Source organism: Jaculus jaculus, chromosome 20 (assembly GCF_020740685.1).
Source record: "Jaculus jaculus isolate mJacJac1 chromosome 20, mJacJac1.mat.Y.cur, whole genome shotgun sequence".
NCBI lineage: Eukaryota > Metazoa > Chordata > Mammalia > Rodentia > Dipodidae > Jaculus > Jaculus jaculus.
Window position 1 is genome coordinate 21,738,320 of NC_059121.1, and position 26,319 is coordinate 21,764,638.

Genomic DNA, 26,319 nt, shown 5'->3' on the forward strand with positions numbered 1-26,319 from the left:
AAAGCATTGTACCTGAAATTCTCAAATGTATGATGTTCTCTTGCTTGTGTTGGAAAATTTCAAGGACTTCAGAAAGTTCTTGATGTAGAATTACTCCAAGGACCAATGGTTACTTGAGTACTAATGTCACTTGGTCAGCGAGCAAATTATCAGCTTAGGAACAGAAGGTCCCTGGGAGATGTTTCGCTCCTTTGTCATCTCCTTTGTGCCCCTATCTGTAATGAGCTGTAGGAACTTGGAATAGACACAAACGACAAGGTTCCTGCCTTGCTGACGCTTCCTCTCCAGTGGAGTTGTATGTGCGTTTGGGTGTAGCCGGAAGTGGATCTTGACTGAAGGATTCATTTAGTTATGGATGAAACAACTTGACGTTGCCACATCCTCCAATCCTGTGACTGCAGACTGGTCTCATTGCACATAGAATAGACCAGTTTGCACCTGGTCACACTGGTGTGAAAAGTCACATGCACACATACACACCAAACTAGTGTTAACTATGTCATATTTTAATGCCACTCCACTATAAACATGTAGTATAAATTATAAATATCTGAGTAAAGAAAGTAAGCATTTGTTCATTTTTAAAACCTGTTCATTTCCATCATTTCAACTTTTACGGTTTTATTGTTTATATTCAGGTTTATTGAAGTATGATTTGCATACATATGGCCTCTTTAAAAAATATTTTATAAATGTTTTTTATTCATTTATTTGAAAAATGAGGGAAATAGGGGTGGCAGGGCCTCTAGCCACTGCAAACAAACTTCAGATAGATGCACATGCCACTTTGTGCATCTGGCTTTACGTGGGTACTGGGGAACTGAAACTGGATCATTAGGTTTTGTAGGCAAGTGCCTTAACCACTGAGTAATCTCTCCAGCCCACCGTTCACAAGTACTGATGATCGGAACATAGGTGTATCTTTCTGTGGCCCATCCCACAAACCATGTAGCCTACTTGCTTCATAAAACATAGCTGGAAACTCCAGGCGATGAGTTGGAGAACCATCAGTCTAACCCCAGACATTACTCTTCTCACGGGTCTCTGACCTCTATTGCCTCTTGCATGTCAACAGCGTTTCAGCAATGCAGGAGGTCAATCCAGCCATTGCTATTCCAGCTCACTGGAGTGTGGACTGCCTTCCTGTCTTGCCCACACCTGTGTGTTCAGTGCCTCTGGAAATGACCAGAGCTCAGTCGACCACATTGATGAATGCGAGGTCAGATCGTCGGGAGGGAAACTCACCTGAAACCTTCATTGTTCTCTCGTTTGGGTTAAGTGACAGCCTCTCCTGTCAGTCGAGTGGGCTCAAGCCATCTCTCCTTAGCTGAGGATCTGCTACTAAAATTAAACGATTTCTTCCCCATTCTGCTCTCAGCCCCCTCCTCTCAGTTTGACGTCCATGGCTGATGCAAGAATCTCGTGCTGGGAAAATTAATAGATTTACCGAAGGAGTAGATTTTGAGTTGTGATTCACGAGACACATGTTCTGCATTTGTTTTTAAATAAAATGAACGCAGAAGATTTTGAAGGAAGGGATAATGTGGGAAAGGAGCATGAGTAATAGCATTCTTGAATTATGAACTATTAGTGGGTAGTGATACCCAAATACTTGAGCCTTGAAACACCATTGAGTGTGGCAGTTTTGTACAGCAAGCAACAGTATTGTTCAGTGAGACCAGTGGGAAATAAATGATGCACACCTAGAATATATGAGATAAGGGATAAGAAGAGAATTCTTTTATAGAAGGACCCAAAAGTCTAAATCAAATCATTCCAGGTCAAAAATAAACGTAGGTGGTAGGAATGTAGCAAGGTGGAGGAGCACGTCCTATCATATATGAAGCCCTGGGTTCAATCCCACCACCTCCCCCCAAAAGAAACGTAGCTTTATGCAGATAAAGTGTTTCACACATTTATGTCCACACTCATACCGTTAAAAAGACAGCAGTTTTACTATTACCGGTAACATTTATGATAGCATCTACTATATGCCTTTTGGATGCATAGCCAAAAGACTTCTTGGAGTTGTAATGTCGAGCTTGGCTTATTTGAATTGAACAATAAGAGTTTTATTATAAATATAAAATAATTGATACTTGTTATGATAAGCCCACCCCCCCACTGCAGAGATTAATAAGAAAGAAGTCACAAATCTCCTATTGTACTTGCAATTTCGTGAGAGGAATAAGTACAAGCATTTAGATTTACAGAACTGCCTGCAGTTCCAATAAAAATGCGAATGAAATGCGTAAGATGTTCCATTTTGCAGCAGACCAGTGCCATCCCCTCCCGAGACATGTGTAGAGGCTTATTTCCCTCAGGTTTTTAAACCTAGAATAGCAGGTTCCTACCATTTATTCAGCCAACTCTCACGTGATACATTTTTCAGGTTTGGGGACACTTCACACAATACACTTGAGCCTTGAAACGCAGCTGTCAAATGCCACCATCCCCCCACCCCTCACTCCAGCCTCCCAGTCAGGAGAGAAGCCCGATGACGAGACAGAGTGGCAAAAGCGCATAATGACTCCACAGGGCACCTGGCCCGCAGCGTCCTGCTATGATTTTTACCGTCGAGGTGGCACTCTGCTCACATGACCTTAAATGCAGTTCTCACTCCCCCAAGAGCACAGTGAACAGCGATCTGCATTGGCAGTTTCGCACATGCTCCGTGTGGTCCTGTGAATCCTCACTTGCCCATTGAGATCTCCCCGGGTCTAAAGCGCCCTTCCAAAGCTGCCGAAGCTTCCTGACCTGCAGCGCTGCCCTGGCCCCGATCCAAAGCAAGCACCCTAGCAGCGCTGTTTGTGAAGGCTTGGGCTGTTTTGTCCCTCTGTTTGGGGTTGGAGGGTATGTAATACACACGAGAGAGGATGCTGAATGGGGCTGTGACAGTGACCCCCACCTCACAGGTGTCCCTACGGGAAGGCTGTCTCCCCTTGTCCGTCAGTGGCCTTCACAGCAACCTGCAGATGGTAAACGATGAGACAGGCTAACATGGATTTCAACGCCTCTTCTGTGTTTGATCAGCAAAAAGGTAAAATTCTGCTTTAAAAATCTGTCCTTTGGGCTCTGAGCATTGTTTGTCCAACAGAAGAGATGTACAGTTGTAAGGAGGCGTGTATATGTGTGTGTGTGCATGCGTGTGTGTGTGTGTGTGTGTGTGTGTGTGTGTGTGTGTGTGTGTGTAGGAAGTGGAAACAAACCTAGAAGACAAATCTTTTCTGAATGTTCACTTCAAATTTGATAAGCTTTTGGAAAAAAATAAGCTTATGGCTTCCTGCCTTGTTGAAGTATTTCTACTCCCATAAATGTTAAAATTGAGCTTAAAGCGCATTGGTTACTTTAACTGCAATCATCTTTATTCTGTTTTGTGGGTTTTTTTTTTTTTAGAAAATATATATTAGAGGCAGTAATACACAAAGAATATATCCTGTGTGTCTTTTTCAGTCTGTAAATCCAATATTTCATTGCTATGGCTTCACAAGTGGCTCAGACTTCCCTTCAGAGAGAGCAAGAGAGACGTTGCCCATATATATGTCTGCCTGACATCATATCTCATTCACAATTGTGCAGTGACTTAGTGCTACATTATTATTCACAATGACAGAGGATTATCTTTCTCATACATCATTTCCAAAATGGAAGGAATTTTCTAGATGTCGAGTCTGCTGTAAAATGAACTTACACTTATGATAATAAGCAAGTCCACAGCCTGGCCATCTAGGCATGCACATTTTTGCATATGCAGTGTGGGCACTACCTGTGTTTGGAATCTGTATAGATTATACATTCATCTATGCATGGACAGGAAGCTTCCATTCTTTAAATGTCAAAAGTAGCTTTCGAATATTAAAACAAAACCCTCCTGTTTTCTACTACGTTAAGATTCTTCAGCACCGTGCGTTCCTCTAGTGATTTCACTTGTTTTGGTTACCGCATGAAATGGTGGCTTGTAAAAACCTCATTATGAAAATACATTTCTCCTTTCTTTTTCCCTTTTCTGCTTAAGGCTGGTGTTTGCTTCCCCTGGGTCTACATCTGGCTGCCTGGCCAGATGATTCTCTAGTCCCATGGGATTCTCAAATGATAACTTAGAATTGAGAGTTCCAAGCTAGCTAATGTGCACAGGTAGAGAGTGTTGTCTTCTGATCTCTATTCATTTTGAACTGTGTGTGTGTGTGTGTGTGTGTGTGTGTGTGTGTGTGTGTGTGTATGCCTCTGGAACCTGCTAGTTCATATTGCATCCTGGTACACACACCATAGGAAAGAGGTCTAGTACATCTCCACCCACCCACTTTTCTCTCTGTGCATTTTGTACCACTGAAGGCAACCAGCAAAAGTAAAAAAGAAAAAGAAAAAAAATCTGCTTACAACCAAAGCTCTCACACTGGCTTAAAACACACACACACACACACACACACATACACCCCACTGTGAGCCATGTAATCAGAGAGAGGCACAATGGATTTATTTAGTTTTGAGGATGAACTTGAAGGAATAAGGGCTAATTGCAGAGGAACCAGCCCTTTGAAACAAAGTCATCTCTCCCAACAGGACATCTTCTAACAGGAATAGTAAGTTCAAAACATAGGTAAAACATCAATTCAGAATATTTCTTTATTTTAGTTTTTCGAGGTAGGGTCTCACTCTAGCCTAGGCTGACCTGGAATTCATTATATAGCCTCAAACTCCCAGCGATCCTCCTACCTTTGCTTCCCAAGGAATATTTAGTTTTACACGCCCTCTATGGGAGCAATTCCTCCACCCTCAGCCAGATTCTCCCCATAAATATGAACCCTCTCATTACTTTCCTTACATTTCTCACCCCTTTCTTTCTGGAGGTGCTGACATGATGGAATTAGCAGTGCTTTTAAATCTTACTGGCATAGCTCAGAACGGCCAGTTGGCCACTTGGTTAGCTGTGTGATTGTGGCAAGATACCTAACTGCTCTGGGCCTTCGTGGCCTCTGCAGTAAAGTGAAGAAAATAATACTACTCTAGAGCTGGGTGACTGTTGAATACCTAAAATAACATATAGGAAGTAACTGCCCCATTGTCTGATGTGCAATAAATGTGTTCAGTCTGTGACTGCTGCTGTTATCATTACCACCTTGGGCTGGGAATCACTCAAGAGCAAAAGATTACTTACCTCTGAGTCTCCAGGTTCAACTTAGTAGTCATTGGGTCAAGAGGGAGCTTAGTGACTACTGGGCCACTACTTATTTTATTCAGAACCCTAGAGTACTGTTCAGAGCTTTCTCTGGAGTGATAATTAACAAAACGATACTTGGATACTTATAGTAGCCTATTAATCCTTGATATTTCTTTTTCTTTCTTGCTTTCTTTTTCTTTTCTTTCTTTTTTTGTTTCTGAGATAGGGTCTCACTCCAGCCCAGGCTGACTTGACACTCAATCCTGTAGTCCCAGGATGGTTTTGAACTCACAGTGATCCTCCTACCCCCTACCTCCCAAGTGCTGGAATTAAAGGTGTACGCCACCAAGCTCAGCTCCTATTTCTTTTTTTTAAAGCTTTTTTATTATTTTTATTTGAGAGAGACAGAATGAATGAATGAATGAGTGAATGAATTTGGGCATGCCAGGGCCTCCTGCCACTGCAAAAGAGCTCCATTCACGAGCCACTTTGTGCATTTGGCTTTATGTGGGGCCTAGGGAATCAAACCCAGGCCATCAGGCTTTGTGAGAAAGCACCTTTAACGACTGAGCCATCTCTCCAGCCCTTTCCTGTTTCTTAAATGCACAGAAGATTGTGCGTTTTAAAAGCGTAATAGATTTCAAGGATTGCGTAGTTCGGTAGACCACGGGGAAAATGATGCTTTCTGGAAAAGCTGCTGGAGGCTCTTCCAGAGCCAGTGGTACAGGGCCGCAGGCAGATGTCGAGAGAGACATTGCTTCTGGAAGAGGCTTACATGTCAGGCTGGCCAGTGGTTCTAGAACTTGACCACTCAAGGAATTGGCTGGAGGGATTTTGGACATACTGGGGCCTTGATAGCAACCATGGAGATTCCAATTTGATAGACATGTCGTATGGCCTGGCAAAGGCCGCCCGCCCCCCCCCCCCCCAGGATACCAGAATGTTCCAGTTTGAAGAAAAATTGAAAACCAGGTCTTCAGCTTATCCTCTCCACCAACATGGCAAGTGGATTAACTAAGGCAGTGGGGTTCCAGGGCAGCCGTGTTAATAATCTCACTCCATGAGTCACTAGCAGAAGGCATCAAGACCTGGGTGTGCTCTACCCAGACCACAGGACAGTTGGAAACTCCCTGCTTATGGGGAATCTCTGGCCTTATGCTCAGGGTGTGTAAAGGCTAGAACTGGGCTCATGGTTGTCTCCAGAATGGGATTGCAATGTTGATGCAGGATGACCTACCCGGTCCTAACAAGGTCGACCCTTCCCACTGCACTTTTCTGCATTTCTCTTTAGCTAGAAGTATCAAGACATCCACCCACCAGGGTCCTGCTGACAGGTGGATGTTTGCCCAAGTCATATGTCAGCCCTCCGTGGCTGCCTGAGCATGGACCGGCTGATCGGCCTCTTCTAGCTTCCATCTCCTTTCTGGTCCTCTGTGGATGATCTTGTATATCCACAGGGTCACTGGGGTGCTTTAGGATCAGGTTATGGGACTGACCCAGGCTCTGGCTTGCTCCATACACTTAGGAGGGAGGAGAAGCAGCTCAGCAGCGTTCTCTTTCCCCTGTCTTGTGCTTTCGGCTCTCACCATAGCAACAGCTCTCTGGTCCCACGTGCCCCTCCTGGCTGTCTTTCTCCTCTCAAAGCCCACACGCAGGAAAAGAGCCGTAGTAAAACCATTCACTACAGAACACCCAGGTTCCCGCTCAAGTCGACATGTTACATAACGGAAGGGATTTGCATCTCCAGCACTGCCACAAAGTTGTGAGAAGAAAAGGTTTGCTGAGGGCTGGAGAGCTGGCTTAGCGGCTAAGGCACTTGCCTGCCAAGCCTAAGGACCCAGGTTCGATTCTCCAGGTCCCACGTAGCCCAGTTGCACATGGTGGCGCCTGCATCTGGAGTCCAACTGCAGTGGCTAGAGGCCCTGGCGCACCCATTTTCACTCTCTCCCTCCCTCTAATAAGTAAATAAATAAATAGAAAAAATAAGAAAAAGTTTGCTGAATCTGAAGGAATTTCGGGCCTGAGAGAGAACCAAGCTGGCCCCCCTGGGGTCTCTCTCAGGACTCTATGTAGTGAAGAGTGAGGACCCCAGGCCACTTCTGTGAGGAAATGGGTCGAGCGAGTGTGGGCAGTGTTTTTCTGGCACCCAGAAGACCACCATCTCCTCACACCTCCTCCTTGGGGAGTAAAGTCATTGCCAGGAGAATGGGAGGGAAAGCTAGGGGTCTTTCTGCCCACGTTAGTACAGGGTTCTAATGTCACAGGGCTGCCGTAGCAAATCACCACCAGCCTAAAAATAACAGGAAGGTACTCCCTCGAAGTTGTTCAGGCCAGAAGGCGAAAGACAAGATGTCAGCAGTAGTGTGCTTCTTCTAGAACATTTGGGGAAGAACCATTCTCTCTCCTTCCAGTTTCAGAGACCCATGGCCCCATCACTCCTCTCTCTTCCTCCCTCTGTACCATGTGCACGTGCTTAGGCTGTATGCACATCTCACACGCCTCTGCCCGAAGCACATCAGGGTAAACACCTCAGGAACTTTGGTTTAACCCTAGCTCTTCCTGTATTCTTCTTTTTTTTTTTCCCCCGGTGGGTCTATAAATCCAGAGTCACAAGTTCTAGGAGTCAGGACATGAACATATCTTTAGGTCTACCACTCAATCCACTATATGAAATGGGAAGTTAAGTCTTTGGAAGCATATAACCTCACGACAAGATTTCTGGTTAAAAAAAAAAAAATCCACTTTCATTCAAGCTACAAGGAAAGTTGGCATACAAGGGCAGGGACATCTATTTAATGCCAACTCTGAGCAAGTTTTGTACACAGAAAACCATAAACCGTGATGAGGGGGCTGGAGAGATGGCTTTCTGGTTAAGACACTTGCCTGCGAAGTCTCAGGACGGGTGTTTGACTCTCCAGATCCCACATGAGCCAGAAGCACAAAGGTGAGGCAAACGCAAGGTCATACATGCCCACTAAGTGGTGCAAGTGTCTGGAGGTCGATTGCAGTGGCTGAGGCTCTGGCGTGTCCAATTCTCTCTCTCTAAAATAAAGAAAAAACATAAACATTTAAAAAAAAAAACATAATGAGAAGAGTTAGTGACTACTGGGCAGTCAGTGGAGCCAACCTCTTATGCTAAGAATAATATTTAGACTAACTCACAGACTCCTAACATCAACCCCAGTATTATTATTATTATTATCTCATTTTTCACAGACGTTCAGAAAGTACATGGCTTACTCAGCATGGCCACAAAGTAATATGGCAAAGCTAAGATCCCAGTCTAACTCAGTGTGGCTTCAAACTACATGTTTCTTCTGTCTTCTTCTTCTTTCTTGAACAACTATAACATTGAATGAAAAATTAAGGCGTGGAAGCTTGAGAGATGACTCAGCAGTGAGGGCACCCTGCCTGCAAAGCATAATGCCTGACCTGGGTTCAGTTCCCCAGCATCCATGTAAAGACAGATGCACAAAGTGGCCCATGCATCTGGAGTTGGTTTACAGTGGTTGGAGGCTCTGATGCACCCATTCATTCCCTCCCTCTTCTCCCCCCCCTCCTTATAAATAAATAAAACTAGTTTTAAAGAAAATCAAATTGATCTGGGGCTGAGGAGATGGCTTAGTCAGAAAAGGGCTTGCTGTGTAAAGCATGATGACCCAGAGTTCAGATTTCCAAGCGTGGTGGTCAGCTTGTGACCCCAGCACACTGGAGGTAGAATAAATGGATCACCTGACATCAACCTCTGGCCTCCACATGCATGTGTGAACATGTCTGCACACACACACACACATGCACATCAAATTAATAAACACTTTTGTTCACAATCAAGCTGTTATCCCACTGTGCTTTTAGATTAAAAAGATAGTTTTAGGACTGGAGAAATGGCTTAGTGGTTAAGGTGTTTGCCTGTGAATCCAAAGGATCCAGGTTCAATTCCCCAGGACCCATGTAAGTCAGATGCATCAGGTGGCACATGCATCTGGAGTTCACTTGCAGTGGCTAAAGACTCTGGTGTGCCCTTTCTCTCTCTGTGTCTTTCTTCTCTCCCTCTCTCTCTCTCTCTCTCTCTCTCTCTCTCTCTCTCTCTCTCTTTCTCTCTCCTTGCAAATAAAGAAACTTAAAAACATATTTTATGTATTTATTAGAGAGGGAGAGAGACAGAATGAAGCAGACAGCAAAAGAGAGACTATGTGCCCACCAGGGCCTCCAGCAACTGCAAACGAGTTCAAGATGCTTGGGCCACTTTGTGCATCTGGCTTAACTGGGTACCGGGGAGCCAAACCCAGGCCATCAGGTTTTGTAGGCAAGGGCCTTTAACTGCTGAGCCATCTCTCCATCTCATGTTTTTAGATTTTTTTTTTTTTCTCCTAGCTTCCCCACACAGATGTGCTGGTTCTCGTTTTAAATGAGAATGCTAAGCAGATTCGTACTTTGCTGGAAAAGCAAAGTTAAAATGGCAGGATAACAACCCAGGCATCTTCAGAAGTGGGATAAGCACATTCGAAAGGGGTTGTAGGACAAGAGTGAGGGACAGATTGGCAGAGGAGACAGGAAGGAAAGGGGCTGATGTGGGCTCTGTCAGGGCTTTGAATGGGAGTCAGCAATAAAACCCGACCGCAGAGAATCCCGAAACTGGTTTTCAGGCTGACAATGCAGCTGAGCAAACGCAAATCCACTGGATTAATCTTTGTACTGGTGTTCTCTGAGGAGGTGCTCAACCTTTCTCTTCTTTTGGTTAAGAAGGAAGAGGGGGTGCCGGAGAGATGGCTTAGAGGTTAAGCCCTTGCCGGTGAAGCCTAAGGACCCTGGTTCGAGGCCCCAGAACCCATGTTAGCCAGATGCACAAGGGGGCACAAGCATCTGGAGTTCGTTTGCAGTGGCTGGAGGCCCTGGCGCTCCCATTCTCTCTCTCATTCTCTCTCTTTCTCTCTCTCTCTCTCTCTGCCTCTTTCTCTCTCTGTCGCTCTCAAATAAATAAATAAAAATAAACCAAAAAAAATTTTTTTTAAAAAGGAAAAGGGGTCAGCTGTGGTGGATGATGCCTTTAATCCCATCAATGGTGAGGTAGAGGTAGGAGGATCACCGTGAGTTCGAGGCCAGCCTAAGACTACACAGTGAATTCCAGGTCAGCCTGAGCTACAGAGTGAGACCCTACCTGGGGGCAAACAGTTGCGATCTGTTACCTCTCTTAGTCTCAGCCTGTTCTAGGACCAAGATGGTTCTATTGTTATCCATAGTGCATGGTGTCCCAACTGCAACAGCCCAGCCAAGACTCTCCACTTGTATTAATAGTTACAAGGAAAACTCACCTTGGTTCATTACCAGCCACTGTGGCAAGCTCTACATTCCGGTGACCTCACTCAGTCCTTTCCACAACCTCAGACTGGGTAAGACTCCAGTTTTGGTTTGTGTGAAGGTTGTAAGGCTTGCTCAAGTCACCCAGGGTAAGGGGCAAAGCTGCCACATGAACCCAGACTTCGAGTCCCCCCGTGTCTCCTCACAAGTTACTCTTTCTCTATTCTAGTTTATCAAGCCTTTCTTCCATGACAAGGAAGAGAAAAGATGAGGCAGCTAGAGTTCTTAGCTGAGATTCCCTGATTCCCTCTGTCGTTTACTGGAACTGAGCCCAGGCCTGGGGAATCTCTGTGCAAGGACTAAAGGCAAAAGAGATGTCAGCTCCCCCGAGACAGCCTGACCCCTTCCAGGGTGCCAGTGGTTGGTTTCCAAGGCAGCCTGCCTGAGGAACAAAAGAATTGGCTAGTCCTCGGAGCAGGGGAGAGGCAGCGGGACTCAAAGGGTGAGATGGTTCTGGAATGTGACCTGTGCAGCTGATGTGGTGGGAACCAGGGAGTTGCAAGGCCCAGGGTTTGGCTTCCATCACAGAAGCCTCTGAGGGCCCTTTCTGATCATCCTCCTAACTTGGTCCATTTGTTCTGTGTAGGAACAAGTTTATGCCCCCCTCACCACCACCAGAGGCAGTTCAGAGTTCTGATGCAGTCAACAAGTCCTCAAGAAACAGCAGCAGATAAAAATAAAATAAAATAAAATAAAACAAAACAAAATAAAATAAAATAAAGCCGGGTGTGGTGGCGCACGTCTTTAAATCCCAGCACTCGGGAGGCAGAGGTAGAAGGATCGCTGTGAGTTCGAGGCCACACCCTCCTTCTTTACATGTAAGGACTGGAAAATAGAGGGGTTCCCCCTGGCAGGGTGCCGTGGACTGTAGGGCTCCTGGGACTAAACCAAAGGCTCCAATTCCAGCGGTGCGCCCCACTGTGTGACGAGTTATTTAACATCTCTGTTCCTTGTTTTCCTCACCTCGTAAGTGAAGACTGACTTGATTAATACGTGCAACCTACCTGGAACTGAACCTGGTTCACACAGAAAGTGCTGGTGTGGGTTACAGGCAGTTATAAGGATTGCTGTCATAGCCTTGTAAGCTTTTTAGAAAGATTTGATAAGGTAATAATGCATGCTAACTGCCTGGAGGCAGGCTGGCCCATAGTAACGACTTCAACAGTGCTAGTGACCTACCAGGGACTTACCTAAGGTCATTTGAGCAAACCCTCTCCCCAGGTCATGGGGAATCACCTCCCTTTCTTGTTTATATTTATTTTTATTTATTTATTTCAGAGCGACAGAGAGAGAAAGAGGCAAAGAGAGAGAGAGAGAGAGAGAGAATGGGCACACAAGGGCCTCCAGCCACTGCAAACGAACTCCAGATGCATGCGCCCCCTTGTGCATCTGGCTAACATGGGTCCTGGGGAATGGAGCCTCGAACCGGGGTCCTTAGGCTTCACAGGCAAGCCCTTAACCACTAAGCCATCTCTCCCGCCCTCACCTCCCTTTCTTCAAAACCATCTCTTCCTCTGTAATAGGTTCACAACAGAGCTCCCCTTTCCACTTAGAAGAAGCAGAAACCCACAGCAGAAGGAACTCAATCTTCCAGGGGAGCCCACAGACCTTGGGGTGTCAGGCATTCCTGTTCTAGCCCTGGTCTTCTCTCTCCGAGTCAAAAATGCCTTCTGAATAGCAAGCTTCCCTCTTCTCGGAAGTTCACCTCGCTCGTGGCTTCAACCTTCCGTGTGGCTGTCACCCAGCACTCTTGTTTCTATGCTGCCCTGACAATGTTTGTTTTTGCTCTTGAGATGGTAACATAGTCATGCCCTTGAAAAAAATTTATTTATTTATTTATTTATCTATTTATTTATTTTGAGAGAGAGTGAGAGCGCAAGAGAGGCAGATAGAGAGAAAGAGAATGGGCATGTCAGGGCCTCCAGCCATTGCAAATGAACTCCAGACACATGCGCCCCCTTATGCATCTGGCTTGGGTGGGTCCTGGGGAACTGAACCAGAGTCCTTAGGCTTTGCAGGCAAATGCCTTAACTGCTAAGCCATTTCCCCAGCTCCGCTTTTAATATATAAAAATAATGTATATTCCCCTCACTTTAGCCATATAGTTCCCGATTTCTGAAAAGGAACCAGACCCTGACCCACCCTTTCAAAATGATTTTAAATATAGATATGCAAATACTAAAATATACATTTTTCTTCATTAAAACATATAGTTATCCATTTATTTTTACAAAGGAAAATTAGCAACTTCTTCCCACAAATTTTAGAAACTTGACTGAAATGATATTAAACATAAATGGAGCTGGTAACAATTAACATTTCCTTCTACAATTTGGTCTTCCTCTCTCAGAATAAAGTGTATGTTCCTATAAATTCAACTCTTCTGATATATCCCCCAATAATGTTCAATAGTCTTTCTCATTTGTATCATGAATACTGTAATGTATTATTTCTGAGTTTTTATTGTAATGAGTTATATTATTTAATCTACTTTTATACTTTTATTTTTATTTATTTATTTATTTATTTTGGTTTTTCGAGGTAAGAGGTAGGGTCTCACTCTGGCTCAGGCTGACCTGGAATTCACTATGTAGTCTCAGGGTGCCCTCAAACTCATAGCGATCCTCCTACCTCTGCCTCCCGAGTGCTGGGATTAAAGGCATGCACCACCACGCCCGGCTTACTTTTATACTTTTAAAGAATATTTTATTAATTTATTTATTTGCAAGGAGAGGTGAGGGTGTGGAGAGAGTGGGTACACCAAGGCCTCCAGCCTCTGCAAACAAACTTCCAATGCATGCATCACTTTGTGCATCTGGTTTTACGTGGGTGCTGGGGAATTGAACCTGGGTTGTTAGGCTTTTACAGGCAGGCGCCTTAAGCACTGAGTCATCTCTCCAGCCCCACTTTTATATTTTAGAAATTTGCTGAGATTAGATTGTATACATCCTGTGGGTTTCGTAGTTAATTCCCTCTGACTGCCTGATGGACTGATGCAGTGGCCCTTCCTGCTCCCTAGGGTGTTGGCTGCAGGTGCTCAATGGAACCCCAGAATCTTGGCGTCCTTGTACATGCTGTTTCCTCCTACATGCGCATGCACACCTCTGACCAGGTTTAGTTTATAAAGTGGGTACAGCAAGGGATACCAACAATAACCAAGGATAAAAGAGAACAATAATTATAACATGCTGTAAGCTGGGCACGGCGGCTTATGCCTGTAATCCTAGCACTTGGGAGTCTGAAGCAGGAGGACTGTGAGTTTGAAGCCAGCCTGTGCTATATAGTAAGTTCCAGGTCAGCCTGGGATGCATAGTGAAGCCCTGTCTCAAAAACAAAAACAAGGGCTGGAGAGATGGCTTAGCGGTTAAGCGCTTGCCTGTGAAGCCTAAGGACCCCGGTTCGAGGCTCGGTTCCCCAGGTCCCACGTTAGCCAGATGCACAAGGGGGCGCATGCGTCTGGAGTTCGTTTGCAGAGGCTGGAGGCCCTGGCGCGCCCATTCTCTCTCTCTCCCTCTATCTGTCTTTCTCTCTGTGCCTGTCGCTCTCAAATAAATAAATAAAAACAACAACAAAAACAAAAACTACATATGTGTGTGTGTGTGTGTGTGTGTGTGTGTGTGTGTGTGTATGTGTATGTATAGGTATAGATATAGATGATATAAATATAGATATAGATATAGATATAGATATAGATGTAGATGTAGATGTAGATGTAGATGTAGATGTAGATGTAGATGTAGATGTAGATGTAGATCTAGATATAGACATAGACATAGACATAGACATAGACATAGATATAGATATAGATATAGATATAGACATAGACATAGACATAGACATAGGTATAGACGTAGACGTAGACGTAGGCATAGGCGTAGGCGTAGGCGTAGACGTAGACGTAGACGTAGACATAAGTATAGGTATAGGTATAGATATAGTTATAGACATAGACATAGATATAGATATAGGTATAGGTATAGGTGTAGATGTAGATGTAGATGTAGATGTAGATGTAGATGTAGATGTAGATATAGACATAGACATAGACATAGACATAGACATAGACATAGACATAGACATAGACATAGATAGATATAGATATAGATAGATATAGATAGATATAGATATAGACATAGACATAGACATAGGTATAGATATAGATATAGATATAGATATAGATATAGACATAGACATAGACATAGACATAGGTATAGATATAGATATAGATATAGATATAGACATAGACATAGGTATAGATATAGATATAGATATAGATATAGATATAGATATAGATATAGATATAGATATAGATATAGATATAGATATAGACATAGATATAGTAATGATGTAGAACCTTTATGCTACGGCCGCAAGCTTTAAACTCCGTGCTTGGCATGATCAACTCTCTACAGTTTTGCTTCCAACTGTGGGCTAATATACGAAGTATACTTTCGCTGCAGTGAGTACAAACACTAGTAATCGCAGTGAAGTCCCTTGTGGAAGGAGAGATTCATCCAGGGGAGGGACACGAGGTGGGGAGATGAGGCAGGGACGAGAGATCTGATGACGACACCAGTGTGAGCTAGACTCATACTGGGCCTCGGAGGGAGATTCCAGTCCCTTTCCTCGGCGTCTGTAATGACATTTCAATCCCCAGAAGGAACACGGAGCGTGGGAAATTTGGGATTTGCATCACTAGCTTGGTCAATTGGCCTGGCCCCGCTGTCAGGTGCCACCCCAAGCTTCAAGCTGCAGACCCGAGGCCACTGTCCTAGCTCCTGAATGTTCCGCCCACCACCGGCAGTTGCTTTTGTCAGGTACTTTGTTACAGTGACAAAGGAAAACAAAAACAGTAGTTACCTTCTCATCGCTGGGGCAAAACACTCAACCAGAAGCAGCTTATGGGAGGAAAGGGTTTGTTTTGGCTTACCGTCACAAACGGAAGTTTAACCGTGGTGGGGAAGGTTCAGCAGGAGCAGACAGCTGGGCACCGCATCTTGTCATATCAGCAGGGAGGAAGCAGTACAGTGAGCTATGAACAGGCAGAGTCTGGACATAGAAACCTCCAAGCCTGGGCGCGGTGACACACACCCCAAAGGCTCCACCCACTGGGGATTAAATACAAGGCTTAATCAGAAGCACCTGAGGATATAGGGGGGCACTCCACATTCGAACCATCCCAGTGACTTGCACAGCATCTTCAGGAGAGCACCCTTCTCCAAGACTGTCCACGCCCGTGTCATTGTTCATGTCCAACAAGTGATTCATAATTTGGCTCTCCACGTATTTTAGGTAGACGCCTAACATATCAATCAGAAAAGGAAACTTAGGGGATCCGCATTCTACTCAATGCAAGGGTCTCTTCCAGAGCACACTCAGTGGAGTTAGAGAGGTGGTTCAGTGGATAAAGTGCTTGCCACACATGTTTGAGGACATGAGTTCAAATCCCCAGCTGCGCTGGCCTGCCCGTAATGCCAAACCTTTGGAGATGGAGAGAGGGGATCTCTAGGACAAGGGGTTAGCAAGACTCATCACATCAGAGCGATCTGGGGTCAAGTGAGAGACCCTGCTCCCGTCCATAAAGAGGAGGGCGATTGAGGAACATCAACCTCTGCCTTCATGTACATGTGACCGTACACGTGGGCACCTACCCACACACCCATACACACACGTACATACACATGTAATTAATTTTTTTATGAGAGAGAGAGAGAGAATGGGCACTCCAGGGTCTCTAGCCACTACAAACAAACTCCAGACCCATGCATCACCTTGTGCATCTGGCTTACATGGGATCTGGGGAATTGATCCTGGGTCCTTAGGCTTTTCAGGGAAGAGCCTGAACCCCTAAGCTCTAACTCCAGCACACACCCAAAAATTTTTTTAAATCAGATCAGCAAGATAAGGGCTGGAGAGATGGCTTATCAGTTAAGGGTTTGCCTGTGAAGCCTAAGGACCCTGGTTCGAGACTCAGTTCCCCAGCACCCACGTAAGCCAGATGCACAAGGGGGTGCACGCATCTGGAGTTAGTATGCAGTGGTTGAGGCCCTGGCGTGCCCATTTTCTCTCTATCTATCTCCCTCTTTCTCTCTTGGTCTGTTACTTTCAAATAAATAAATAAAAATTACCAAAAAAAAAAAACAATTAAAAAAAAAAAACCAGCAAGATAAGCTTGGTGAGAACGTGCTGAAGCAAGGGCAGTGGTGGAGCTTACGAGCTCACAAGGCAGTCTCTCCCACTTCCACACTAAAATCTTATGTAAGACACACAAGTTAGTTCTGGGCTTACAGCAAACAATCCCAAACTCTTCAGTTTCCCCCAAATTTGAAAGCAACTGCCAAGTTTTTTTTTTAAATTTTTATTAACATTTTCCATGATTATAAAATATATCCCATGGTAATTCCCTCCCTCCCCACCCCCACACTTTCCCATTTGAAATTCCATTCTCCATCATATTACCTCCCCATTACAATCATTGTAATTACATATATGCAATATCAACCTATTAAGGATCCTCCTCCCTTCCTTTCTCTACCCTTTATGTCTCCTTTTTAACTTACTGGCCTCTGCTACTAAGTATTTTCCTTCTCACGCAGAAGCCCAATCATCTGTAGCTAAGATCCACATATGAGAGAGAACATGTGGCGCTTGGCTTTCTGGGCCTGGGTTACCTCACTTAGTATAATCCTTTCCAGGGCCATCCATTTTTCTGCAAATTTCATAACTTCATTTTTCTTTACCGCTGAGTAGAACTCCATTGTATAAATGTGCCACATCTTCATTATCCACTCATCAGTTGAGGGACATCTAGGCTGGTTCCATTTCCCAGCTATTATAAATTGAGCAGCAATAAACATGGTTGAGCACGTACTTCTAAGGAAATGAGATGAATCCTCGGATATATGCCTAGGAGTGCTATAGCTGGGTCATATGATAGATCAATCTTTAGCTGTTTTAGGAACCTCCACACTGTTTTCCACAATGGCTGGACCAGATTGCATTCCCACCAGCAGTATAGAAGGGTTCCTCTTTTTCCACATCTCTGTCAACATTTATGATCATTTGTTTTCATGATGGTGGCCAATCTGACAGGAGTGAGATGGAATCTCAATGTAGTTTTAATCTGCATTTCCCTGATGACTAGCAACTGCCAAGTTTAACAGAGTCTGCTCCTTGGCAGATGAGCCACGCCCTGCTTCTTTGTCCACATCTCAGAGTGGACCTTCACAGAGTCCCCAAATACCAAATCCCTGGTTCTCTCGCCTGTCACTTCCAAAAAGTAAAAGGGTAAGAATAGTCATAGAGTTAATTCAGAATAAAGTTAAGGGGTTGGAGGAGGATGGTTGAAAGAATACTTGGTCTACTTATCAGTTTCCAAAACTACCTAGTTCAATCCTTCTTAAATTTATGTATTTACTTATTTACTTGAGAGAAAGAGGCAAATTACTTCGTTAAAATATTTTTTTTAATGTTAGCAATAAACTTCTTTGGATGTGAACTGTCACTTTACCAAACATTGTTAAAGTCATGGGCAAGGCCCCCTGAGGGACTGCAGGAGAAAATGAAAAACTACACATTATCTTGGCTCGCAAAATTTCTACAGTCAGTAAGGCATCCCCAGGGAAGGAAGACCCCGGTGCCTATCCTGTCTATGTGGAAGTAGAGACGTGAGTGACGGCAGTGACGATTATCACCCCCCCGCCAGTCACGGTCACTGTCATCACAACATCAACACATACTGTCAGGTGAAGCTTTCAGCACCTTTCGTGAATCTAATCACCTCTCCCTCAGAACTATGAGAGAGGCTCCATCCTTATCACACTTGAAAAGTGCATGGGCACAGAGAGACGAGGTACTTGGTCTAAGGTCTCCTAGTCAATAGGTAAGTGGCAATGCCAGGATTCACTCGAAACTGGGTCCTAGAGCCCACACGCCTATCATTTATCTACATTGCATTCATATGCCTGTGCCATATGCTTTGTTGATCAAAGTCACACAAGACTGGTTTTGTTTCGCTGCCAGGGATACAGTCAAACTTGCTCCTGCGTGGGCAGAGCCTCAGACTGGCTCTTTTCCTAAATTTTATTTTTATTTATTTATTTGAGGCAGAGAAAGAGAGAGGCAGCTAGAGAACGGGCACGCCAGGGCTTCCAGCCGCTGCAAACAAACTCCAGACACACGCGCCACCTTGTGCATCTGGCTTACGTGGGTCCTGGGGAATGGAACCTGGATCCTTTGGCTTTGCAGGCAAGCGCCTTAACTGCTAAGCCATCTCACCTCTCCAGCCCCCAGACTGGCTCTTAATTTTCCTCAGCAGAACTGGCACCTTCCTGGTTCAAAGCCCAGGTGGAGGGCCGCAGGGATTCTACATCACCAGTGGGTGGCAATGTTGTCACATGGAGCTGTTGTCAGGGTATAATGTAAACTTGGCACTTCCTGTAATATAAAGGGCTCATTTTCTTAAGGATGGATAGCACATTCTGGGTTTTCCCAGGAATGTGATTTCTTTTCTGTCCCACACAATTCAACGTAATTCAATTTGCCTTCCCACTAGGTCATGTTATTCTAAAGGACAGATCCTCCTTTGTGCCCACACTTTTGCCAGTCTATCATAGATGCTGAATAAGTGAGATGACCAGGTACATTTAAGTCCCTCAGGGGGCAGTCAATTCCCCCAGCGAACAATCTAATAAGATCTACAGAGCCCTCTAGAGTTGCCCCGAAAATGAATCCCAACTTCCTGGGTGACCCTGGGATGCATTCAGTCACCCAGGGATCCTCAGAATAGAACCCACCTAAGAAAGTCTTGCCAATCATCTGGCATGAACTTGAAACGGCAATATTCAACATGCTCTTACGCTGACTTGGCCCTTGCACAGAAGGGGCACAGTTCATGCAGAGCACATGTCAAGCTGACTTCTAGGCACCTTCAACAAAAGATGGGTGTGGTCATGGGTGCGGTCAAGGGCTTTCCAGAGAACTCTGCAGTGGCCCAGCAGCACAGCCACGTTTGGAGCTCTGGGAAAGGACCCCACCTGTGTGTAAAATCTGAGAAACTTGATCATCCATACCTTGCTAACATACCTGAAGCCCAGGGTCCACATGAGGCCCTGAGACTTGTCAGACAAGTTATGATACATCCAGAAACCACTTAGCATGGGGCTCATGAAAAATAGAGATGATTTCCAAAATGTCTACCTGTTCTTCCAGTTTTTTAGATTGAAAAAAAAATTAGTGATTCTGGGCTGGAGAGATGGCTTAGCAGTTAAGGTGCTTACCTGTGAAGCCTAAGGACCTAATTCAATTCTATGGAACCCACATAAGCCAGATACACAAGATGGGCACGTGCATCTAGAGTTCATTTGCGGTGGCTAAAGGCCCTGGTGCACCCATCTCTTGTTATCTGCCTCTTCCTCTCTCTGTCTCTGTCTCTCTCTCCCTCTCAAATAAATGAATACAGTTTTTTTAAACTACTAATTTAAGGGCTAGAGAGATGGCTCAGTGGTTAAGGCACTTGCCTGCAAAACCTAAGAACCCAGGTTCAATTCTCCAGGTCCTGTGTAAGCCAGATATGCAAAATGGTGCAAGAGTTCATTTGCAGTGGCTGGAGGCATTGGTGTGCCTATTCTCTCTCTCCTTCTCTCTCCCTGCCTATCTATTTTTCTCTCATAAAGAAATAAATAAGTATGAAGTAGTAATTTAAATTACTTACCTTTTTCTGTCTACTACAATATTTACAAAGACCAGAAATTTTATTGTCATTGATATATGGGGGGGAAGACAGAAAGGGAATGAGTATTGGAGCTCCAGGATCTCCTGCCACTGTAAGTAAACTCCAGATGCATGCACCACTTTGTGCACCTGGCTTTATGTGGGCACTAGGAAATCAAACTCAGGCCATCAGGCTTTGCAAGCAAGCACCTTTAAACTGCTGAGCCATCTCTCCAGCCCCCAAATCAGAATTTGACAACCAATACATTTTTGTGTGTTTTTTTTCCACAATACTACCATATATCAAGTTGTTTTTTTCCTGTTGTATTAGTTTTTAATTTTAATTTTTAATTTTAATTGTATTAGTTTTTAATTTTGCATAGCTATGATGAAATACCTAAAAAGCAAGTTGAAGGGGGGCGGGTTTATTTCGGCTCACACTATCAGAGCGTTCAGCCCCTCGTGGCAGGGAAGGTATGGGGAAGCAGAGACGTTCACATCACATCGGTTAGGTAGCAAGGAAAAGGGACAGGAAGGAATCAGGAACAAGATACCCCAAGGACACACCCCTAGGGATGATGTTCTCCAGGTAGAACCTACCTCCTAAAGTTCTCAGAGCCTCCCACAGTACCCCGACCCACTGGGGCGGGCAAGCCCGCAACACAAGAGCATCTTAAGGAGACATTTAATATCGAAACCAGGGAACCCCAGAGAAGGTCTTGCAAACCATCGTGACAATGATGGAACCATACCGCTCTGGTGCCGTCCTTCAGTACGCTAACGCTCCGCGTGTAGTGAGCCACACACGCCATTCTCAACATTTAAGGGAAAAATAGCTTGGTTAATTAACTCTGATGAGCATGAACAGATATCAATTCATTTTAAAGAATTTGGAAGACATAGAAAGCTCGGGATACTATCCAAAAGATTTGGCTTTATTTTATTTTATTTTTAATGTGTTTATGAGAGAGAAAGAAATGTGCATCTGGTTTACATGGGTCCTGGGGAATTGAACATGGGTCCTTAGGCTTTGCAGGCATGTGCCTTAATGGGTAAGCCATGTCTCCAGCCCTAGATTCGACTCTTCCAAACAAGTTCTGTCCCTTTTCCTTGCTACCTAACCGAGGTGATGTGAACCTCTCTGCTTCCCCATACCCCCCCCTGCTACGAGGGGCCGAACACTCTGATACTGTGAGCCGAAATAAGCCCGCCCCGCTTCAACTTGCTTTTCAGGCATTTCATCGTGTGTGTGTGTGTGTGTGTGTGTGTGTGTGTGTGTGTGTGTGTATTTGCACAAAATACAATCAGCATCTCTTCACATACTCCTTTCCCCCTTTTTCTTTATGTCTCTTTCATTTCTCTACCATCAGTTTCTCTCTCACGACGCGCATGCTCGGTTTTCCTTTTCTGCACCTACCAGGACTCTCTGTTCCACTTTCAGACAGTGTCAGGGCACAGTCAAAACATGCTCAATGGCAACATAAACATAAGACGAGTGTGTGATGACAGATGATAGATAAGAGATGAGAGAAGAGAGTATGCGTGAGTTGTTTATTTAAGCGTTCTGGATGCTCCTGTCTCCATTTTAGACTCTATAAGGACTATCCACCATTCTTTTCTTTGCAACTATTATTTCTTCATCATCTTTTATCATTTCTGCCAAAATTCTCTCTACTTACTTGCTCCAAGGCTACTTGTCCTGATCAGTTCAGGTTGGCCATTTCTACATGACCACTCAGGAAGCCGGCTCATTTCCTGGCGCATTATTTGGCTTAGTAGTGTGTCCCAGGCCGAAAGAACTCAAATTCATTCTAATTAGCCTTGTTGGTCTCCCCCATCTCTTGTGCTTTCCTCTGGGTCGGAATTTCTCCTAAGCACGTTTCCTGAAAGGTCTGCTAGCCAAGACTGGCCATCTTCAATAACAGGATATTCCTTACCTCCAGATGTCCTGGGACATTTTCACAAAGCCCTGCCAATTACTCTCTCCCTCCCTCTCTCTCTCTCTTTCTCTCTTCCTCTCTCCCCCCCCTCATTTACAACTGTTGCAGCTTCACTGAACAATGTAGCCCCAAACATCGCATAAAAGCCCTTTGAAAAACATTTGCATTTAATATAGCAGCAAAAAGAATAGGGAATGAACCAAACCAAGGAAGAAAAAGACTTATTCGAATGAATTTCAGAATTCTTTTTGCCTGGGAGGTTCTTTACTACTAAACCAAAGAATGATTTTGAAACAGGAAATGAAGGCACTTCCTTAGAGGTTGTGTAGAAATGGCCAATCTAAACTGTTGTCAGAGTAAATCACGAGTACATGGAAACTACATTGTTGAACTGAATTGAGATTCCAATAAACAACCACAAAAAAAAAAAAAAAAACACCTGAGGTACCAGAGTTTGAAGACATAATACTATTAAGACATCAATTGCTTCCCAAAGCAGACTACAGATTCAATACAACCACTATCAAAATTCCAATGATGTGGGCTGGAGGGATGGCTTAGCGGTTAAGGCGTTTGCTTGCAAAACCAAAGGACCCAAGTTCAATTCCCCAGGACCCACGTTAGCCAGATGCACAAGGGAGGGCATGTGTCTGGAGTTTGTCTGCAGTGGCTGGAGGCCCTGACATGCCCATTCCCCCACCTCAAGTGAATAAAAATATATTTTAAAAAATGGCTAAAATGGGCTGGAGAGATGGTTCAGTGGTTAAGACGCTTGCCTGCAAAGCCTAATGACCCGGGTTTGATTCCCCAGTACCATGTTAAGCCAGATGCACAGTGGCAAATGCATCTGTAGTTTGTTTGCAGTGGCTGGAGGCCCTAGTGCGTCCATCTCCCCTCCCCACATCTCTTTCTTTCTCTCTCTCTCTCTCTCTCTCTTCTCTGTCTCCCTCTGCTTGCGAATGAATTTAAAAAATGGCTAAAGTGGTAACTTTTTGTTTTGTGTATTTACCATGGTTTTTCTTTTTAAAACCTCTCCCAATGTCTGAAGACTGCTGTTGTGACCTCATGGTGTTAATCTCCAGAGCAAACACATCTGTTCCCTTAAGTTTCTCATGAGACACGAATAAGTCCAGAGATGCCTTACGCTGGTACTGTCAAAATCTTCTCTGGCCCCATATTTACCCATTTATTCCAGAGGCTACAGATCTCAATCTGACATTGATGGTTAGGAGCGGAAGGACCTAGCCCTCCTTCAGTATGGTTGGGAGACAATCCATTGATAATGCAGCCAGAGTTTCCTCTTAGCTTATTAAAATGCCACTAATTCATACAGAGCCAAGGGCCCAGCTAAAACCGTAACTTCTTTCTTAATGTGCCACTGCTAAACCCTGTCAGCAGGGCTCTTTCGCCGACTAAAAGGAAAACCCAACAAACCCACAAGATCACACGCACTGACTGGAGCAAATAAAGGGATTTATCAGCACTTGTCAATGTTCTAGGCATGTGCTGCTGTTCTGGGGGTGTGGCTTGATTCGGTAGTTTATGTGATGTCCGAGGCTCTCAACTATTTCCTTCTCTTCTCCCAGCTCAGTCTTTCCCTCCTTTCTCACACCTCCCCGCTGCTCAGCCAGTCTCTCCACCCAGAAGCTATCAGCCCTGCGCCCAGGTTCATGGGCGGTGGTACTGTTGTCAAGATTTTAAAGGACTTTTTAATTTTTATTTATTTATTTGAGACAGAGAGTGGGAGGGAGAGAGAGAGATTGAGTGAGAATGGGAACTCCAGGGCCTCCAGCCACTGCAAATGAACTGCAGATGCGTGTGCCCCCTTGCACATCTGGCTGACCTGGGGCCTGGAGAATTGAACCAGGGTCCTTAAGCTTTGCAGGCAAGCGCCTTAACTGCTAAGCCGTCTCTCCAGCCCCAAAGTGTTTGTTTTCATTATGGGCTGTAATCGGGTCACAGCCCTGTCTTGGTCGCCTTGGCGAGGATGATGCTAAATGCTGAATCTTTTCATTCTATGTCCCATGTTGCTAAGTGCTCTGGACAGAATCAGTGGCGGCATGAGCCCTTAGGCTGAAGGTAGAGCAGAGATACTTCCCAGGGAAAGACCAGATTGCGTGTAACAGCTGGTTGAGGGGATGTTGCACAACAGAAAGACAGTTTCAGTCACTTCTTGGGGCTCATCCGGGTCTTTCATGGACTCAGATATGTTGTCCTTGGTTTAGTCACTAAGTTCTTGAGATGGAAGAGTTTAGGGCTCCCCATTCTATTGAGTAGTGCAGCGCCCCAGTGTGTGTGCATATTTTATTGCACTCAGTCATGAAGGAAGGAAGGGAGAGATGGAGGGAAGAAGGGAGGGAATCTTCTTTCTAAGGTGCCAACCCCAGCATCACAAAGAACTAGATACCAGGCATATCTTTAAGTCTGGGCCCTGTGTCTTATACCCTGGGGTATTGTGACCAACTTAGCAAAGAGTCCAGGCTCCTGGGAAGGCTTCAGATGGCCCGTGTATTGTGCCTTCTTGGTCTATGTATGCACTGATATGTATAAGTGTATGTCTTCTTTATCATAACCTACTGTAGAGTTTTTACTAGCATCATCAACATCAGCCATTTCTTCTGCATGCCTCAGGATTTGCAATGTTGTCTAAATAAGCTAAAAATTTTTAAAGGAGAAGTCGCAGTAGCAAAATATGTACAGCTTTCACTAAACACCGGGTGTTTCTCATCTCCCCCATAGCAACCCTCTATGATAGATAGTTGTCAGTGCCACCTCCATTTTAATATTTGGTTATTTATTTATTTATTTATTTATGAGAGAGAGAGCAGGGGTGGGTGAGAGAATGGATGTATCAGTGCCTCCAGCCTCTGCAAACCAACTCCAGACACGTGCACCACCTTGTGCATGTGGCTAACGTGAATGCTGGGGAATCAAACCTGGGTCCTTAGGCTTCACAGGCTAGCATCTTTAACTGCTAAGACCTCTCTATGTCCCATCACCTTCATTTTAAAGACAAGGAAACCAAGGCCAGCGAGGGTGTGTTCCACAGTCACACAGCTGCTAAATACAAGCACAGCTTGTCCCTATGTCCACGTCATCTTGCTTGCTCCAGAGTCCTCAAGCTGAGCACACAAGTGGCATTTGACCCGGACACCCCTCACCCCCTGTTCAAATGCACAAGTGAGTCTGCTTTATAACCAGGCACAACAATCGTGGACAACCACTCACTTCAAAAAAAAGCAGCTCTGCCATGAGTGAATCACTTCCAATCAATAAGTGAATCACACAAGTTCATCCTGTAACTCGTTGAACTGGTTAAAAATCATTACTGACTTCTCAGAAATACTGGAACAGAGAAACCAAACTAAAGGGTTAGGACTCATACCAACAAAAGATCAAAGAACTAAGGGGGGTGGGGAACAACTTAGGCATAATGTACACATTAGTGGCAAAACACAAGTTTCCAAAACATCTTACTTATTTTCCCTGAATATTGATTACACTTAGGGGGAGAAAACATGCCTGGGAGAAACGATGCACTCACATGCATGGGGTCACCTGAGTGGCTTCCCAGCTTTCTAGAGCGTCCCTGGAGTCACCTGACCCGCCGTTCAGTTGTCAGCCTTGACAGTGCTATCAGCTGGCCCAATTTGTACACAGAGGTAGCTTCCTAATCCAAAGGCGTGGCACACAGGCGGCTGCCTAACTCAAAGGTGTTGCACATAGTCCTGTTCCTTCTAGAAATACCATCTATGAAGCCCCAGGTGGCTGGAAAGGGAGCACTCTTTCACGAAAGGACAACTTGGAGAGATGAAGCTGGGTTCCAGGAACGAACACCACAGATGAACACTGGTGAAAAGCTCACACCCAGTCCACAGCTAAAGGATAATGGCAGGGACCACTCTCAGGGGAACAGAAGGGTCCTCGACGGAAGAAGGGAGGCTAGACATATCTCCCTACCAGGTCTGCCAGGGCCTCCCATGGGCAGCAAGAGGTCAAGGGTATCCTGGAACACAGATGCTGGCAGACAGAGTTGAGGAGCACAAGGCCTCTTTCGAAAGTGGGTAGACCGAGTCACTGAGAAGTTAAGTACCGTGTTTCAGATCAAAAAGGGAAGAACAGAGCCAGGCGTGGTGGCACACGCCCTTAACC

The 26,319-nt window shown here is 44.9% G+C and overlaps 1 protein-coding gene across 2 annotated transcripts in view; it reads left to right on the top strand.

The window, feature by feature from the left end:
• The first annotated feature begins 2,638 nt into the window (after positions 1-2,638).
• The window catches only part of Ankrd55 (ankyrin repeat domain 55), a 110,722-nt gene continuing 87,041 nt past the window's right edge, over positions 2,639-26,319 (top strand). For both annotated transcript variants that reach the window (XM_004664928.2, XM_045139019.1), the window contains exon 1: positions 2,639-3,040. In XM_004664928.2, the coding sequence (XP_004664985.2) occupies positions 2,986-3,040 (55 nt within the window). In that variant the 5' untranslated portion in view covers positions 2,639-2,985. The remainder of the gene's footprint in view (positions 3,041-26,319) is intronic.